The 17,843-nt window shown below is 41.9% G+C and overlaps 1 protein-coding gene across 18 annotated transcripts in view; it reads left to right on the top strand.

The window, feature by feature from the left end:
- The window catches only part of LOC104320416 (rap1 GTPase-activating protein 1), a 48,373-nt gene that overhangs the window by 22,489 nt on the left and 8,041 nt on the right, over positions 1 to 17,843 (top strand). For 10 of the 18 annotated variants that reach the window (XR_011325193.1, XM_069786069.1, XM_069786068.1 and 7 more), the window contains 14 exons: positions 867 to 945; positions 1,237 to 1,290; positions 1,381 to 1,464; positions 1,716 to 1,816; positions 2,457 to 2,586; positions 2,848 to 3,003; positions 5,274 to 5,345; positions 5,529 to 5,615; positions 6,302 to 6,436; positions 7,983 to 8,129; positions 9,361 to 9,464; positions 11,845 to 11,958; positions 16,873 to 16,999; positions 17,088 to 17,190. Coding sequence is in view for 15 of the 18 variants with exons in the window: in XM_069786069.1 (XP_069642170.1) it covers positions 867 to 945; positions 1,237 to 1,290; positions 1,381 to 1,464; positions 1,716 to 1,816; positions 2,457 to 2,586; positions 2,848 to 3,003; positions 5,274 to 5,345; positions 5,529 to 5,615; positions 6,302 to 6,436; positions 7,983 to 8,129; positions 9,361 to 9,464; positions 11,845 to 11,958; positions 16,873 to 16,999; positions 17,088 to 17,190 (1,493 nt within the window). In the remaining 3 variants the exon portion in view is untranslated. Of the gene's footprint in view, positions 1 to 866; positions 946 to 1,236; positions 1,291 to 1,380; positions 1,465 to 1,715; positions 1,817 to 2,456; positions 2,587 to 2,847; positions 3,004 to 5,273; positions 5,346 to 5,528; positions 5,616 to 6,301; positions 6,437 to 7,982; positions 8,130 to 9,360; positions 9,465 to 11,844; positions 11,959 to 12,294; positions 12,342 to 14,816; positions 15,613 to 16,872; positions 17,000 to 17,087; positions 17,191 to 17,843 lie in introns of those variants that run through there. The other 8 variants (XR_011325195.1, XR_011325196.1, XM_069786070.1 and 5 more) reach the window with 6 other exon arrangements.

Below are 17,843 nucleotides of genomic sequence, written 5' to 3' on the forward strand. Positions count from 1 at the left end.
CATCCAGGACTGAGGGAAAATACTGGTTGCATAGGAGTCAGCTACAAGAGAATCACTGGTGGGTTTCCTCCATTGTATGCACAGAACACTTCAGAGTGCCAGGTGGAGCAATAATCTGGGGGCAGGGAAGAGAGAGCCTATTTGTGAACTGTGCCAGGGAATGCTTATCTGAGCCCAGCAACCTTCCTACATGGAAGAGACTGGTGAAGAATAAAAGGGTAGTAATTCCTCTATTAAGATACCATATTATATGCAGCACACTTGCTCAACTTGTTCATAATGGTTTGAAGAGAACTCTGACAGCCCAATATTTCTTCTTCCCTAGAAGGACATCTCTCCTTTAATATGCATGTATAGAGAAAGGAAGCTTTTCTCCATCAGCTTTCTGGAACAGTGCTACACCAGTTTCTACCTTCTATACTTTGCACAGATCTGCTTTCCTAGGCCATCTCTAACAGACCTTTTAACTGTCTTTCAAACCCTCATTGTATGATCTTATGAATCCATTATAATACTGTGTCCATTAATTGTATTTCAACATTTAGATTTCTGAGAAAGAAAATGGCGGGGGCGGAGGTGGGGGGAGCAAAGCATAATATTTCTTTAAGTAAGAAAAGAATGCAAAGGAGCAAGAGACTAAGCATCCCTGTTTTGTCTTCCTCCGCTCCCCACCACAAGTGATGAGCAATAAGAAGTGTAAATACCTCCCTTTTCCAGTGATTTTATGCACCAGGCTTAAAATTAATCCTCTGGAATTAACTGCTTTAAGGATAATCTGAAGGAATGGCTACTCTTTCTTTAAAGAGACAGCATTGCTTGTGTCTCCCTTCAGCCTTTGCACTAATGCCTTTTTTGTTCTGTGTCAGGACTCGGACTGGCACCAAACATGACCTGATCCCCATTTCCTGTCTGAATGAGTTTCCCAATGCTGTCCAGATGGCAAAGGTGAGATTTGAGCTTGCCTGTTCACTCTTTAACGCCTCATTCTTCAAGTTATTTTCACCTCTGTCCTCCCATTTCCCTCTTTTCTACTATTCCTCAATAGTACTGTCATATACTTCCCTTTTACACTTCCATTTAGCTTCTCTAATTTCACTTCTAAATTTACCTCGGATTTTTTGCCTGAAGGGACTCCTGTCAGATAATTATAAACAGTGCCTACACTCTCATGTCTGCAGCAAGCTAGGGCACATGATAATCACACTTCTGTTTCCCTCTCTCTTTCTCACTCAACAGCTACTGTGTGAGGATGTGAATGTTGAACGCTTCTTTCCTGTCCTCTACCCCAAGGTATAATGTTCTGATATGTCTGTTTGTCCCTGTTCCATCAAGGTCTGGCTAATGATGTCCAACTGATAATTTGTATTTTCATTACTTCAGGCTTCGCAGCTTATTGTTGCATTTGATGAACATGTCATAAGCAATAACTTCAAATTTGGGGTCATCTACCAGAAACCTGGACAGGTAAGCTCCCTCAGATCCCACGATACTTAAGGCAAAACACAAAGAGTCAGTTCTCTTAGCTTAAATGTAATAACAAGGTCCGTACTATTCTGTGAAAAATACAGATGCTGTAAAAAGAAAGGATAAAAGCTTGTCTTTTGTTGATTGATTTGTTTGTGCAAGTCCTCAAAGCTGGTTGAATTGTGTATAGAAATTACTGCCTGTTCTTTGTACTGCATGTGCTCCTTATGACTTCTCCTTTCCTTTTGAAGACGACTGAAGAAGAAGTCTTCAGTAACACAGAAGAGAGTCTGGGTTTTCTGGAGTTCCTGGATTTCCTTGGTGACAGGATTCAGCTGCAGGATTTCCGTGGGTGTGTACCCAGTGCAGTTGGAAAGCCAGATTGAGTTAGGGAACCACTGTGTGTTCAGAGGCTGTGGCTCTGTTAGAGCCCTGCTTTCAGAAAAGTGCTGTGGCCTCCGAATCCCAGTGTAGGTGGAGAAGCCCAGAACGCTTTTGTCAGCCATCCTGCCTGGGAACAAGATGGAGCTTAGGTCTCTGCTGGTATTTTCATTTAAAGGTTTCCTGATATCTCAATCTGACCCACAGTATCAGTAAAGAATAATTTTATTTAATTGTGTGAATGCAAGTTTGTTTCACAATAGTACGGGTTAGTATTGTTGTAGTCTCTTTTGGAGGGCCAGCCCATCCTTTCTGTAGTTCTAAAATATGGACTGTGTTTCTCAGAATGCCAAAGAAAGTAGCTCCTCTGAGGATCCCTGGTTTAGCTTCATAGCTTTTAGCAAGCAAGTATGTTCATCAGCAGAAATATTGTGCAGCTTCAGTCAGTGCATTTGTTTTGGGAAGATCTGGTGCCTCGCTATCACTGATTTCTTAAAAATTACCTTTGATAATATCGATGTACCAAACTACTGTTATTGATATCATCTTTCTTCTCTCTACTTTCTCACCTCTGTCCTGCCTTACCTATGGTGTGGTATGGATTTGCTCAGGTTCCGGGGAGGCTTGGATGTTACCAGAGGTCAAACGGGCACTGAGTCGGTCTATACAAATTTCCAGGGCAAGGAGATCATGTTTCATGTGTCTACAAAGCTGCCCTTCACAGAGGGAGATTCCCAGCAGGTATTGGAAGGAGAACTAAGGAATATAATAGTGTGGCTAAGAGAGGATGGGTATTTGATGAGGGACTGCCTAGAGGGGAGAATGCATAACTGCATAATGTTGGGAATTATGGCTGGAGTAATGGTAAAAGTAGTGATGAGGAGTTTGGTTGAACAGATGGGTTGGAGATCCTAGGCAGACTGGTGTTTGAGGCCCCATCATACTGTTCTGCTCTTTTTTTTCACCTGCCTTCTCGTTTTATTATTTTTTTTTCCTCTCCAGCTTCAGCGGAAGCGTCACATTGGGAATGACATTGTAGCCATCATCTTCCAGGACGAAAGCACACCTTTTGTCCCTGATATGATTGCTTCTAATTTCCTACATGCTTATGTGGTAGTTCAGCTCACTCATGACACCACTGGGGACACTCTCTACAAGGTAAACAGAGCCAACAGATTCCTCTGTACTGATTTACTGATATTGATCCTTGAAGTGGAAAGGTGTTCTTGGGCCTTTGGGAGTGGTACAGGTTCAGCCAGCTGTCATCCTAATTTGTTAAGTATCTACACATGAAACTAGAATGTAGTTTTATGTTTTTCAAAGTAGCTGATGAATTTCTGAAGCTTTAAGCTTGGGAATTGAAGCAGGATGAATTAAAATAAAAAAAATTTGTTTACATCAAAGAACATGAGGCACAATTGATCCCATTTTGAGGGATGTCTTGCTTGCATTATATAAGTCAGGTAAAACTCATTCACCTGACTGACAGCCATGTCTGCGTGGCTCATGCTGCATGGCACAGTGCTGAGAGCTTGCATTGCCTGAGACTGCAGGTCAGATACAGCTGCTTGGCCTAGTCTATGGAATCTGAACCAGCTACATCTGCTTTTGGGGATCCCAGAGCTGATGCCATCTGGCAGGCAAGTGCTACCTGTTAGGGCCCTCCAGTTGAAAGAAGCACTGCTAGAACATGAATTCCTTGTCTGCAGCCTTTGGACACAGCTCTTTCTCTGTCACATGACTCTGTATGGATGGCTCTGTATGTTCAATGTTCAGTCATGTTGAGAGAGCAGAAAATATATAGAAGCTTGCGTTCTGTGATGGATTTTCCGTTGTAGAAGCATTTTAATCAAAGTGCTATGTCTTGTATTATGTAGGAATTCTGATTTGGTGAGGATGAGTCCTTATGCCTTGGAGGTCTACAAGAACACCAAGAATATAAAAATTAGGACAGGATCTCCATCTCCCAGCCCACCAAAGAGGGTGCTGGGGGTGGAACAACCACCTTCCATTGTTCCCTATGCTATAGGCAGCCAGGTCTGTAGTGACATGATAGCCTCATGTTGATTAGGGGCATGGGGTTCCAGTTTTCCTCTTGTTCTCTGTTTCGTAGAGCGCAGAAATTCACTGGATCTTTTTAATGACAAGAGAAGGAGCTGGGGAAGCTTGCCATTTGTCTTGTCTCTTTCTACTATTGTTTTCATCTCTGCCTGTCTGCAATACCATTGTTTTTGTCAGTGTAATAGGGTTGCTTGTATCATTTAATGAAAAAGAAATAGTACCAGTCAAGACCCTCAAGCCAATGCAGAGTCTTCTGTAAAGGCTTTTCCAAAGGGGTTTTAACTTATTCTGCCTTGAGAGCATTCTAGTACCTAAGAGACTGCCGTTTGGGAAGATTTTTTTCCATCCATTGTTCTATTTACTTAAGCTTTAGGGCCTAGTGGTTAAATTGGAATATTAATGGCATTTATTTCTTTAAATCAATATTTGCAATCAGAAAATTAAAAATGCAAAGGAGGATTTTAACTGGTAGATACCTATCGGGAGGGAGAGGAAAGCCTGGTAATGAGGGGAGCTGGCCTACAATGTGAGAAATCTAAATTAAATTGAGGGCCCCTTTCCTTCTTCCTCTCATTAAACTCATGCCCCTCATTAACTGTGACATTTACATTGGCATGTTATTTTGAGGTAGTTGCTGTTAAGTTGTTCTGACATTGTTCCCTGTTGTATGAAATGGCAAATAATGGTATTGTTCCATCTCAAATGTGCCAAATAACTGTGAAATATTCTTAAGTGCTGTATGTATCTGGTAAGATAGGCAAGTGCTTTGAAGAGCCAAATGACAGTATGTAAAAACTGGACTGCATGACAGTTACTTTTTTTGGCATCGGTGTGTTGGGTAGGATCATGTTAAAAAAAAATAAAAGCATGCATTTCCTTATCTCTTACTGGGAAAGTGCTTTTGTATGTTTACCTGTGACTCGGAGAGGTGCTGTCACTGAGATACTCCGCTCAGTGTGCAGTGTATCTCCACTGAGGATTCTCCGTCAAAAAAAATAGGTCAGTATAACCATATTGACAAAAGTTCTTCTAGTAGAGGTAAATTTGCAGGCTGAATAGAAGTATCTTATTTTTTTGTTCTAAATATACTGGTTATTATTAAAAATATTTATTAAAAAAGCAATCGGTTCAATTGGTTTTTTGTTGCTGTTACTGTGTGCACGTCTAGCTGACTGAATTTCTGGGAGATAAATTAGCACATCCATTCCCTGAGTTCAGAAACAGATGGGTGCACAGGACAGCATATTAGATCTCTTTTGGATATGTAAATGATTCAGGAGGGATCAGATGTACCATAGTAGTTTGAAAGCTTTGATGGTCTTGTCTGTGTTATGATACTTACTTTTTTTCTGCTTACATTGTTTCAGGTTTCAGTCACAGCCCGAGATGATGTTCCCTTCTTTGGACCCCCTCTGCCAAATCCAGCAATATTTAGAAAGGTTTGTTTCTCTGGTCCAGTGTTAGGTGGCCGGGGGATATGGTACACACACTTGTGTTCTGAGTCAGTATTGTCAGTCTGGAGGTCACTTTGGAGGGCTAAACAGTAGTAAGGCAGAGCTTTTCTCATGTGATACTTTTATTACTGTTTTCATCTCTAGTCTAGTCTTCATCTTGTCTTGTAGAGTGCAGAGTTTCGTGAATTCCTCCTGGTCAAGCTCATCAATGCTGAGTACAGCTGCTATCGAGCTGAGAAATTTGCTAAATTAGAGGTGGGTTTATTACCTGGTTGCTTCCACTGAAAATCATAAAACTATATTACTGCCAGATTAGTAAAATACAGTACAATTTTTTACTTTCTTCTACTTCTAATTTTGTGTTGCCTAAAAAGGAAGATGGAATGTGATTGTACTCAGTTATGTGATGCTTCCTTTGTATTTCACAGCAGGCGTGGTAGAATATGAACAGGTTCATTGTAATGTAAAGGTCTAATCCTCAAGTAAGAATGGGAATACGATGCATACGTTATGCTGGAGGAAGTTCTGTATTAGCTGAAACTCAGTATTGTGCAACAGGATGAGTACCAATATCACTGATTTTTGGTTCAAGGTACCAAAATTCTGTTCCAGACTCTGCTGCTTGCCTGATCTAGAAAAAGCATGCCTCTGTTTCATCTGTAGAAAAGTACTGACGTCCTTTATGACTTGCTGTAGAAAGAGCTTAAAAGGGCTGGGTATTACTGTAATATATTCCATAACTATACAGTTAAAACCACTAAACCACTTCATACTATTCAAAGTGATTTTCATGGGGGTTTGGGGGGTTTTTGGGGGGTTTTGTGGTTTTGTTTGGTTTGTGGGGTTTTTTTTAAGGATGATGTGAGACATTGCAAAATGGTGGTGGGGGAATCCCTCCACTCCCAATAATAGTTGTGTTTTCATTCTCAATGTTGAAGCAGGAAAGAACCCGGAGTGCCCTCCTGGAGAGCCTTTTTGAGGAGCTGCAGCTTCGCAGCCGCAGTATGATGGGATTACCTGTAGGGGAGGATGACAAGATAGAGAACGGCAGTGGGGGCTTCCTTGAGAATTTCAAGGTGAGCCATAGTGGATTGATTCCTTACCCAGTTGCTCACATTTTTCTCAAGCTTATTGTGTGTCCCTCCAAGGAATATTGACCCTGCTGATCAGCTGTGCTTAGGGTGAGACAGAACAGAAGTCTTTCCATCCAGCAGCCTTTCTTTAGAGCATCTTCAACTGTGCTTTACCATACCTCTCAAGAAAAAAGATTTTTTTCCCCTTCCTGTGCTCCTTCCTACAGAACTACAGGATAGTCCAGGGTGGAATTCTATACTGTCCCTGAGAAGTCAAACTCTTTATGCTTCATAATGGTGTCTAGTGTCAGATGGGGTTTCACTCCATGACTTACAAAAAAAGGAGTGAGTGTTTGCAAGAGGAATTGTAATAACTAGTAGCAAGCAGCTTTCAGTTCCTACAGCAGATCTCTTCCAATTTGTTTTCATTATAACTGAAAGAGTTGCAAGAGCCATTGCAAGAGAGTTTCTAACATACCTGTGAGTGTACTAGTGAGAAAAACTGATGCTTTACTTACCCTCTAAAAGCCAGAGTTAATTTACCTTTGTTCAGTGTTGGCTTTTTAAAATAAATCAGGATCAGGCGACAGAACTTAGTTTTAAAAGTGATCAAGATGATATGAGAAAGCAAAGGTTTTGTATGAACAGGCAAACTGAGTTTTGAACTGATTATATTATATCACTTTCCTATCTACTTCCCCTTTCCCACTTCTGTGGGAAGTGCCTCATCACTTCCTTTGTATAATAAGTTATCTGTCTGGACAGAGAGACGTATTATAAATAGCATTTCTTCAGATGACCTCCACCTGCTTTATATGGTGGGCTGGTTAGAGTTGTTAAGGGCTGTGAAACCAATCCATTCACATATAGGTTTTGTAGCTACATGTGTAGCTTTCGTCAGAGCTGAGATGCTTTGGTGAGGCGTATTTTTACATACAGTCATCTATCCTGCCTTTGCTGCCAATCAGGAATTTCATACCCATCCATGTCTTACACTAATTATCCTCAAATGTCCTTTTCTGACTTCTAGCAGGTGCTGTGATTTGCATGTCACGTACACAGATGACCTATGTAAAAGGCTGAGTAAACTCAGAAAATGGCTTTTCAAATGCTGCAGATTTTGATATGGCTGCTTTCCCCTTGGAACCAGTACTCAAGTTCATGCAAGACTGAACCTTACAGTCTTAAACAAGAGTTTGATTTTGTGTTTTGTAGCCTGTACTGGGTAGGACTGCTCCAGATGATGCTGTCTTATCCAGTATGCTGGGATACTGGTAGGGAATCTCTATTGCAACAGGATAAGGGAGGTGAAAGTAGAGAATATACTTGAGGAAGAACTCTTCCCTGGCAGTAAGCCCCGTGAATTGGCTAGGACCAAAAATGGGTAATATCTAAGATGCTGCCTTCTAGGAGTTAGGTTTTCTGTGGTTCTGGTGTTGGTCTGTCACAACTTTCCACCCAATCTGTGGTGCTTTTCATACTACCCTACCGTGTGCATGTCTATATGTGTATCTGTGTTTGTCTGTTTCCCTGCCTCCCTTCTGTTCAGCGGGTGATCAGAGGCCGCAGCCAGAGCCTGGATACCATGGGAATATCCATGAGAAAGCAGCAGCCAGCCACCCTGCCCAGCCGCCCAGCTACAGCTGGCCTTGCTCTCAGCCAGAGTGTCGCCGAGGGCCCTAAGGCCATTGCTGCGGTAAGGTATTCGGGTGGGCTGTAAGAAGAAACCCGGCATACCTTTGTGACCCACACATACATTTTATTTCTCTTTCCCTATTAGTTTGTCCTCTTGTCCTTCTGTGAATCTCTTTTTGTTGTATCATCCCATTTCACAAGCAATGACAGCATGTGTTGCAGTCTGTTTTGTCTGTGCCTATCTCTAGCCCCAGTTCATTTGTAAACTAGAGCTGAGATTGATGCACTGGGAGAAGAAAGCCAAACATGATTCTACATCAGACATATCTCTCTGCTATCCTGGATTAGATCCTGTACGTTGCCATACCTTAAAAAAATGCATGCACTGTGGTTTGACCAGAATGGTACTGTATTGTCACATGGCAAGAGCTGAGAACATAAGGACACTAGATCTGTTCCATTTTCTTCAATTTCACCAGTCCGATTATTTTCTGTAATATAATAAGCAGCTGTACAATGTTTATTCAAGGTGCTGTTTTGCTGTAAACAGAATTTGCATGTTGGGAACAAACAGCAGAATTAATAAAGTTTGGGGTGAGAAAAGAGTGAATATGTCTAGGCACTATCAAAGCCTTTCTTATTTGATAGGGCTACTAAACATACATGATCAGTGTGAGCATAATAAATCCATGACAAATGTTTCCAGAAAAGGATCCTTGTTTCTGATATTGGAAATATGGTTACCTTGGCCAAAGTGCATCCAGCAGATTTTCTCTGCACTACTGATGTCAATACAGGCAAACTACAAAAAAAAAAATCTCCGAGTAAGCCAAGGTACCTTTCAGTGTGGAAATTTCTTGATGAATTGTATGCATTCTTTATGTCAGCACAACAAAGTCATAGAATAGTAATGACTTGGGTTTCTGCCTCATTCTCTCCTTTAACTTCTAGTTTTCCTTACCTTTCTGATTCTGCCTCTCCTTCTCTCCTATGGGGATACCTCCCTTCCTGAGCCTCTTTTTCTGTATACTGGCTGTGTATCTTGTTCTGCCTTTGTTTCTATATCTCTCTGTCTCTTTCTCATACCACCTTTGTAGGCCCTAGCTTCTCGTTCTCGCTGACAGAAGTACTCCTTCTTGCACCAGTGGAGCTGGGCTGTGCTATTGTATTGCAGAGTAAAGGAGAGGAACTGGATCCACGTCGCAAACTCCTTCTCCCATGCTTCCAGTTCTCCACAGTTTTTCCTGTCTTGTTCCTCTCTCTGCTTTCTGTCACACTTTCCTTTTTTCTAGTCTTTTGCCTTGCCTGGTAGGAGCCCATCACGTACTCGAGCCAGCCGCTTCCATGGGCGACGGAGTAGTGCCATTGGCATTGAGAACATACAGGAGGAAAAGAGGTATGAGCCATGGGAAGATGAGACAAAGAGAGAAAAAAGCAGGAGGAGATGAGAAAAGGGAGATAAAAAGGCACATATAAGGACAGAAAGGGGAATCAACAGGAATGAGAACTGAACTGGAAATTGTTGGAGTGGGAAGAAAAGCCTGATTATTGGCTAATGGAGAAATGGACAAATGACAGAAACAAAATAAAAAAGGACATTTGGAAATGGGGAGGATCAATACTTGAGGAAGAATGGAGGAGATGGTGGAGTAACATAGTAAGATAGCTCTTAAACATTGTGCAGTATGATCCAGGACTCTTGGTTCTCCTGTTCTGTATTCGCCACTTTTAGTTAAGTCAGATGAAAGGCTTTTACTTGGGAAGGGGGAATTGGGTGCTTCATTGTTTGTTTGAACTTTTTAACATGAAAACAAACAAATAGACAAAACTTCTAATATCTTAAAGAAAGGATTTTTTTAAAGAAGCTTTAAGTCAAAACAACTAGCCTTTAAGTTAGATGGTCTGAGAAATAATTATAATTAAGGGGTAACATACAGGTTCAAGGAGTGATTTGGCATATTTGACAGAATTATAACCATTCAAAAGTTTGTTTACTGGTCACAAGAGATTATTTTGTTAAATCAATAAATTTGTCTCAGCTCTAGCTGAGACACCTGTTTAAGATTATAGAGAGTCTCAAAAGTCATGAATGCTCTGCATCTAATATACAGTTTTCCCAGTTGCAAGAATTCCAGGGAACAGCTTAAAGACTCAGTGTAAAAGGGGAAAAGCCTTCTTTAATTTGGAAACTAGCGATTTCACAACAGGAAGAATTACTACATTTTCCCTTCTTTCCAATTATTCCCTTGAACCTTTCCTTAACGAGGTGCCTATAACCTAATCTGAATAAAAATAGTATAGAACTTCCTTTGAGAAAAATAAAATCTTCTGAGACAACTTCCCTGTGGCAGTCTAAGCCAACACAGTAGCCACAGCTCCTCACTACTTTAAATAGTTTTGTACCTTACGCAGCTGTGCCCTTCAGTCCATTACTTTGTGTACAACATCCTTCACTATCCTCTTAAAAGATCTGTAAAAGCTTTCTAACCCTGGATTTATTTTCTTTTTTTCCTGCTCTTTGCTAGGAGGGAATTGGTAAGCTGTTGGGTTTATTTAGCTTTCCTTTTGCTTATTTGTAATCTTGCATATGAGGAACAGTAAGCCTTATCTTGTGTTTTGTGAAAGATTTAGTGGGTGATTCTGGAAGATGTAATTTCACTAGCAGCTGGTCTGTTCTAACAGTTAATTGCTACTGAAAAGCATGTATCATACTTTCCCTCTCCCAGTGTCTCTTTCAACTACCCAGTCCTGTCTCATTTCTTGTGATGGCTCAGATACTTAGTGGATTCTTTGTGGACCTGATTCAGCCCATTAATCTAACAGAAAAAGTATCGACTTTCTTTCATTGGATTAATTGTCTGCCAGGTTCTGCCATGAACTGGATCATGGAGAAGTCTGATGGGTACCAGGACTGATGGAAAGTACACTCAGCAAGAGTGAAGGAGGCTGGAGCAGGCTCTCTCTGGCAACACTGAGCTCAACATGTCCTGTGTGACCTCACCCTGAGCTGTAGTTTAATGATATGCAGGCTTTGATGACAGAGCTGACCTGGTCCATCCCGCTTGTTCATGTGTCACAGAAGTTTCAGGGCTGTTTTAGTTTCAGGGTTGTTTTTTGTCAGGATAACTTCCAGTCTCACAAACAGTTGCCTTAGCACAAGTGAGGGCATGAGGAACTGTGATGCAAGTGGTACAGGTAGGATCAACTGACCAAGAGAGCAGAGGAGGAACTTTGTGAACTCCATCACTGAAGCCACAAAAAAAAAAAAAAACCAAACAAACAAAAACCTGATTTTTCCAATCTTTAATTAAACATACCCCACTTTTCAGTTACTCACACAGACAGCTTACTTCAGAAGTATCTTGACCAGTACTAGTAGCAATAAAACTATTGTAACCATCCTGAAACAGGAAAATTTGCTGAATCCTTTTTCTTTATGCAATAAATATATAAGCTCTCTAATCAATCCTAAAGCTTCTTAAGACCAATGAAATGGGGTGGGTAGAAGAAAAAGTTGAAGAATTAAAGAAGAATACTGAAATTAATTTAGGCTTTTATATCAGTTCAAAAGGAGCTTAAAGTTGGCCATTTCTAATATATTGCCCTCAACAGGTCACATCTAAGGAGTCTGCCCTTTTCAACACAACTGCATTTGCTTCCCTTTTGTGTGTATATGAGAGATCCAGCTTTGTATTGTGGCTTGCAAGGAAGTGTTAGAATAGATAGGGGTTAACTCTGGCCCTGGGGTATAGCTAGTTTCTCTTTTGTCCCAGCAGAGATACTGCAGAGAGGATACAGAAGGTGCTGGACAGTCCAGGAACTTTCTTTGACCTGAAGTCTGATGGATCATCCAGTCCCAGCTCCCCAGAGTTCCCCAGCAGGAAGAGCAAGTGAGTTGAAAATAATTTTAATATTTGAAAGATGCTCACTGTGTCTGGTATTGGCTTAAGTGTGGTGCATGTCTTGCTCTGTTGGAGGCTTTACTGAGATTGTCCACATCAGGCATTGCAGCATCATAAAGGTTAGGTGTCTGGCTGTGGCACAGTAATTCAGAGCATGTAAGTAAGGAACTCGGCGTTCTTAAACAGCCAGTGAAGAAAAATTGGACCACTTAAAGGTGATTTTGGCTATATCTTTACTGTAATGTTAGCTTGCATCCAACAGGATACACAAAGCCCTAGCTGTCCAATTACCCATGCTTACTCATGTATATGTTTCCTCTGTAGTTTGCTCTGGAGTGATTTTGGAGCTTCATGGAGAAGCTTGGACAAGGGTATGTTGGGCTGTTGGGTTGTACTCAAGTTCTGCTCTCTTAAGCAGGATTCATGCTGCTGCTCCCAACCAGTGTGAACTAGCCTGTCTTAAATCCTCCTGGAGTGTTACAGCAGGTTCTCACGTGTTGCACCTATGTTTCATTGCTAAAGCACACCACACCCAGTGTTCTTCTCCAAAACACTTCATGCAGTAATCTGCAAAATAGTTCTCCAGTTTCTGGTGGTTGAAAACTGGAAAAATGCACTTTCCTTGTAGTGCAGCTTTGTTGTTGCTAAGCTGTATTATGCTGGGATGTGATCCTATCTAGGATACTTCAGGACTTCACGGAAACCACACATTTAAATTTCCAAGACTCCAGAGCAGCCTGTCTCTAAATCCAAGACTGCAGCTGACTTTCTGGAACAGCTTGCCACACCTGATTTTTTTTTTTTATTTTTTTTTTATGAGAACTTGGATGAGACCTGTGGCAAAAAGGGTACCGAGTACTTTGTAGTAGGGCATGTCCCTTTCTCAGGACTGGGGCTGCTGTAAGAAAATTTCAGGAGGTTCCCTAGAACCAGGCCTTTATAGTTGTAATTGCTCCAGATTTCAAGTCTAGGGGCTAGGAAGGGCCTTTCTTCCAACTAGATCCAATGCTCCCTAAAAATTACAGGCTGGTGACTATCTGCAGTAGTTCAGCTACCCAATTGTATGCTGTAGGACTGCCCAGAATTTTGTCACAGCCAAGGTGCAGAGTTCTGGTAAGTATGTTTTTGTGATACTAGTTTTTTGGTTGGGTGGGTGTCCAAAATTTTGGTGGGGAGGAGGATGGGAAAACAGCTAGGAGATACAGAGCACTTAAGATGCTAGCTCTGGCGGCCAAGGAGAAGAGAGAACACAGGACATGGAACCGCTAATTGATCAGCAACCCCCATCTTCCAGCATTACCACATCATTCCACCTCCCCTTCCTCATCCTGCCTGGGACCTTGCTAGTGAACTAGAAGTTCCTGGCTAGGTATGTGTGAGGGACTCTTGCTCTGATTAGGTAGCTGAAGTAACCTTGCATAATCAGCAAGAATTCTGCCTAGCAAGAAAACATCTCATAGCTTGGCTAGTCCTGGTTACCCTACTGTAGAATGTGTGCATGTCCTGGAAAAAAATGATGAAGCTTTCTTGACATCTGTTCCTGATTTCTGCATTTGATTGTGGGCTTCCCCCACATCCCAGTCCCGTTCTCCATTCATCAGCTGAGGAGGTGAGCCAGCTGCAATGGCTGTTTCAAATCAGCATCACATGCTTTCAGAGAGCAAACATAGCATGGGATTTCACTAACAATACTTGCGTGAGTATTGTTTATGCACAAGGCATGATCTGTATGATTTGGCAGTCAGTCTGCTTCTGTCCCCAGGATTCTCTCTATGCATCTTTTTCCAGTCATGGACTCAGACCCACTTGTATGATCACCAGAAAGTCTTTTCACAGTTGTGGTGGTTTAGCCCATTCCTGGACAGTTTGTTTATGAGGTGGGATGTAGCATGGAGTTTTGCACAACTGGTGATTAGCCAGAGTTAGAGTTGTGATTTCAGAGTTAGGCACCAGCCCACATGCAGTCATACCTTCTGTGTCATATCTCGGACAGGGAATCAAGGACATGTAATTCAACCATGTAAAGCACACCATTTTCACCAAGACCATACTAGCACAGTATTGCAGGAACAGGCTAGGAGTGTAATTCTAACAAGTCTCTCTCAGAGACAGTTCTACTGAAGTTCTACTGAAATAGTCTGTTTATTGTTCATTAACTGTGGAACCACAAATCAGGATCATGATGTAGGCATATTTCTAATGCAAAAAGAGTTCCAGCTGGTTATAGAGTAATTTATGCAGCCCCTATTAAAAATGTTATCCCTGGCAGTATGTCATCACTCCACTCCTGTCCTCTCCAGGGCGTAGTGTCACAGGAAATTTCTCAAAATTCAAAAAAATGTCCAGCATGTTGCTGCTGGTCTTAAATAATCATTTTAGATTCCAGACTTGAATGATCAAACTCTTCATCTATGTTCTACTAAAACCAACCTGGAAACAAATGCAAAGGGAACACATAAATAATAGATTAATTCTTTTACAGTAGAGACAAACGAGCTCTTACTTTCTGTCCTTGCATGCTGAGTTCCAACACACCCTTCTGCAGTGATCAGCCTGCAATCCATGAAACCGCATTGTTCACTTGGGCTAACAGCATCTTCTCTCCCACATGCAGGGACAATTGTCCTTAGTTTTTCCGCTCTACTGCCCAGGTAGCCTTCCAAATAATCCTTCTTCCCAGGGGACAGACTCAAAAGAATGGACCCAGCCTAAGTAACCAGGTAGCAAAACTCCTCAGCATCAGATGGCTCTCTGGGTTGCATCTGAAAAATCAAGCACTGTACTGTGTATGTCCATATCCTAGGAAAAGTACATGGGTTTTTTGTGTGTGTGTTTTCCCTCCTCAGACACATCTGAGTGGGGACATCAAGCCAATCAGGAGTGGACCGGATGCTACTCAGTCATTGGTTACCTCACTGAAGATACTGGCAAGACTTTTGGGGTGAAATGAGAGTCCTGGCTAAGAGGAGCATGAACTTACTTAGAGGACCTCAAGGACTGTGGAGAGACCAAGTGGCACCAAGTAACGCTCCACTGGCAGTTCCTGGAGCAGGAATCCTGGGAAAGGGAGATGGACAGATAGCTCCTATTGGAGCATTTTGGCTCTATGCCCTTTCCATTGCCCAGTCAGCAGCCACTGAACCAGCCTCTACTAATGATGGGGAAAGGAGGCCACCCTGAGTGCCTCCCCTTCTCTTCCCCTCCCCTCAGATAAGCAAGAAGAGAACAGCTTGGCCTGCAGAAGGCAAGAGCAGAAGAACATGTTTCCACCTCTGTCTCTAGTGCCTTTGGATGACATAGGTCAGGAAGTGCAGTGCAGAGAATGAGGATGGAGAAACCTGCTGAGGAAGGATGCTGAGAAGGCGATACTTTGTGGAAATCTAGGTCCCAGCTCACTTAAATTCATGTTATTGATTTGCTCTGCCAAGGGAGAAGCATGTTGGCCTTCATTTCCTCCAAAATATATTTCCTAATCTCCTGAGGAAATATCTTTGGCCTATATTGGCCCTATCTTTACTGTTCTCCCTGTTGCATGCTGGCATGTAATATGCCTGGGACTTTAGGTTTCATTACTGCTTGTAGGTCAAGACTGGCCACATTTTGCAGTGTTTCTGAAGGAATAAATATATTTAGTATGTTAAAGGTGTCTTATCTTTCTTGCCTCTCTCAGCTTTTTTGGGTTTCTTAAAATTTTAAGCACTCCATCTCTCTCTTATTGGCTGGTCTCTTGTGCAGGCAGTGAGTATTTCACCATAAATGTTAGGCTTACACCCACAGTGTACCTTCCACCATGTAAGCGTATCTGCCTCATGGACTGCTCTTTCTCCTAGGTAACTGCAAGCAGTGGGTCCCAAATTCTGAGCTGGGACAAGCTGACCTTAAGGGTCTTTCTTGACAGATATGAAACATGCAGCAGGCTACCTCAGTGTCCGTGACATTTGAGAGAGTGGTGGTCAAGTGATCCAATACAGTTTGCTTGGGATGTTCCCTTTGTAATGACCCTGTGGGAGCTAAAAGTCTAGTGGGATGGACCTACAGGAGCCAGTCTACTGGCAGCTGGGCACGTGCAAAATCACCAGGACGGGCATCCTGACCTCGGTATGTTCCTGTCTGTAAGCAGGAGGAGGATTCTGACATATCTGTGCAAGAGCTTGGCACTTGATCCTAAATAGTTGGGCACTGAGACACTCTGCAATAATGCAGATCTCAGTAATTTGTTTCTGCCTCCCCATTGCTTCCCTGAACTTTCTTAGTTAACCATTCTATAATACTCTTTAATGTCTATATGCTTTCCTGACTCCTCCTGTTACAACTGTCCAGAAACACAGTGGTAACAGTTTATAAGCTCTATGACATGAAAAATGTGCTTTCATAGTTCCCTTGTACTGTCTGGAATTCCATGTAAGATGAAACATGACAGGCTGAGAGTGGCTGTGGGAATGGGTGGGCTAGGCTGTGTAGTGCCTTCCCTTTATACTCAGTTTAACACTTCACCATGTTGTATTTGGGCTCCTAAAATCTCTGATCTCCAAAATGAAGGCATCTGTGGATTGTAATGAATGTCTAGAGGTAAACAGTGCTTAAATGCAGGTGGTTTGACTCACTCTGCTATAAGACACTTAGGTCTGTGACTTAAAAATTCAGTTAGTCTTGTCCTTTTATACAGCTTTTGTACAGTTACCCAGAACAGAAAAAGAAGTGGTGCTGCTACTAAATGAAGTAGCAACTAGAAATTAAGGAATGCAAGCCAGTTCACCTGAATTCTGTTCCTAGGTGGAAAAACTAGCTGTGGATGAATAATTTCTTCTCTTTCTGACTGCTATATAATCAAGCTATGTCACAAAAAGTGCAAGCCTATGTGTAACAATAAGCATGATGATGTTGAATGCTTGCATTTCACAGAATGCTCAGGAGTCAGACTTCAGGATACTGTGTGATGCAGCCATTCTCACGTTCTTCATCCAGTGTAAGCAGTTGTTGTAGTGGTTTGAGGGAAAATGAAACATCTGAGGAAGAGGAGAATGACAGGGTGGGTGTATGATCTCTAACAAACAGAGGCTACCCTTCCTGATTTTACCAAGTGCGTTATTAAAACACGTCTTCTTTGCCCTCTCCAGGAGCTGACGTGCTCTCTTGAGGGCCCTCCAAAACAGGATTCAGTGGTTCAGAGTATGTGGCTGGATGACAGTGACTGCACCCCCAGTACTTCCAGCTCACCAGGTAAAAAAGACAGAAAGAAAAAAAAAAAGAAAAAAATCCTCTACTTATGCTTCTAGAAGTGTATGAGAGGTTGAGCCACATTCATTTGGCAAAATCTTTTGTATGCTATACTTAAGATTTGAGAAGCCTAGGTAGATGATAGGCTTATAGAAATGGGGAGAGAAGCTAGCATGCAAACTTTAATGGGGAGAGGATGGGAGGGGAAGTGTGTTTCAGTAGCGTGAATAAATAGTGCTGTACATACTGCAGAAGGAGTTACAGTAGATTGCAAAGAATTAATGTGTTTATGTCTTTCTGTGGAGAGCATGTATCTCAGTGGTTGCTTTTCTGAATGTAGTGCCCATACCTTTTTATAAACTAGATAGTTTGGATACGGGAATTACACAAACAGTGCTTCCTGAACAAAGCAGTATGCTCCTGAGAAGGTGGGTAATCGGGTAGCTAACCTGCACTGAGCTCTTTGACTGTTAAGGCTGGGCTCTTTGTGTAGTACTTGATTAAAGTTGAAGTAGTTGATTAAAGTCAGCTTGGATCCATTCACAGTGCAGAGATGATTATAGTCATTAGAAGTTCTATTTAGTTCCACAGCAGGCAGAACTATTGCAGTATCTGTTGCTGAGGTTGTATCAGCTGCCCTGATCTCAGACCCTGTT

Source organism: Haliaeetus albicilla, chromosome 6 (genome assembly GCF_947461875.1).
Source record: "Haliaeetus albicilla chromosome 6, bHalAlb1.1, whole genome shotgun sequence".
NCBI classification, from domain to species: Eukaryota; Metazoa; Chordata; class Aves; order Accipitriformes; family Accipitridae; genus Haliaeetus; species Haliaeetus albicilla.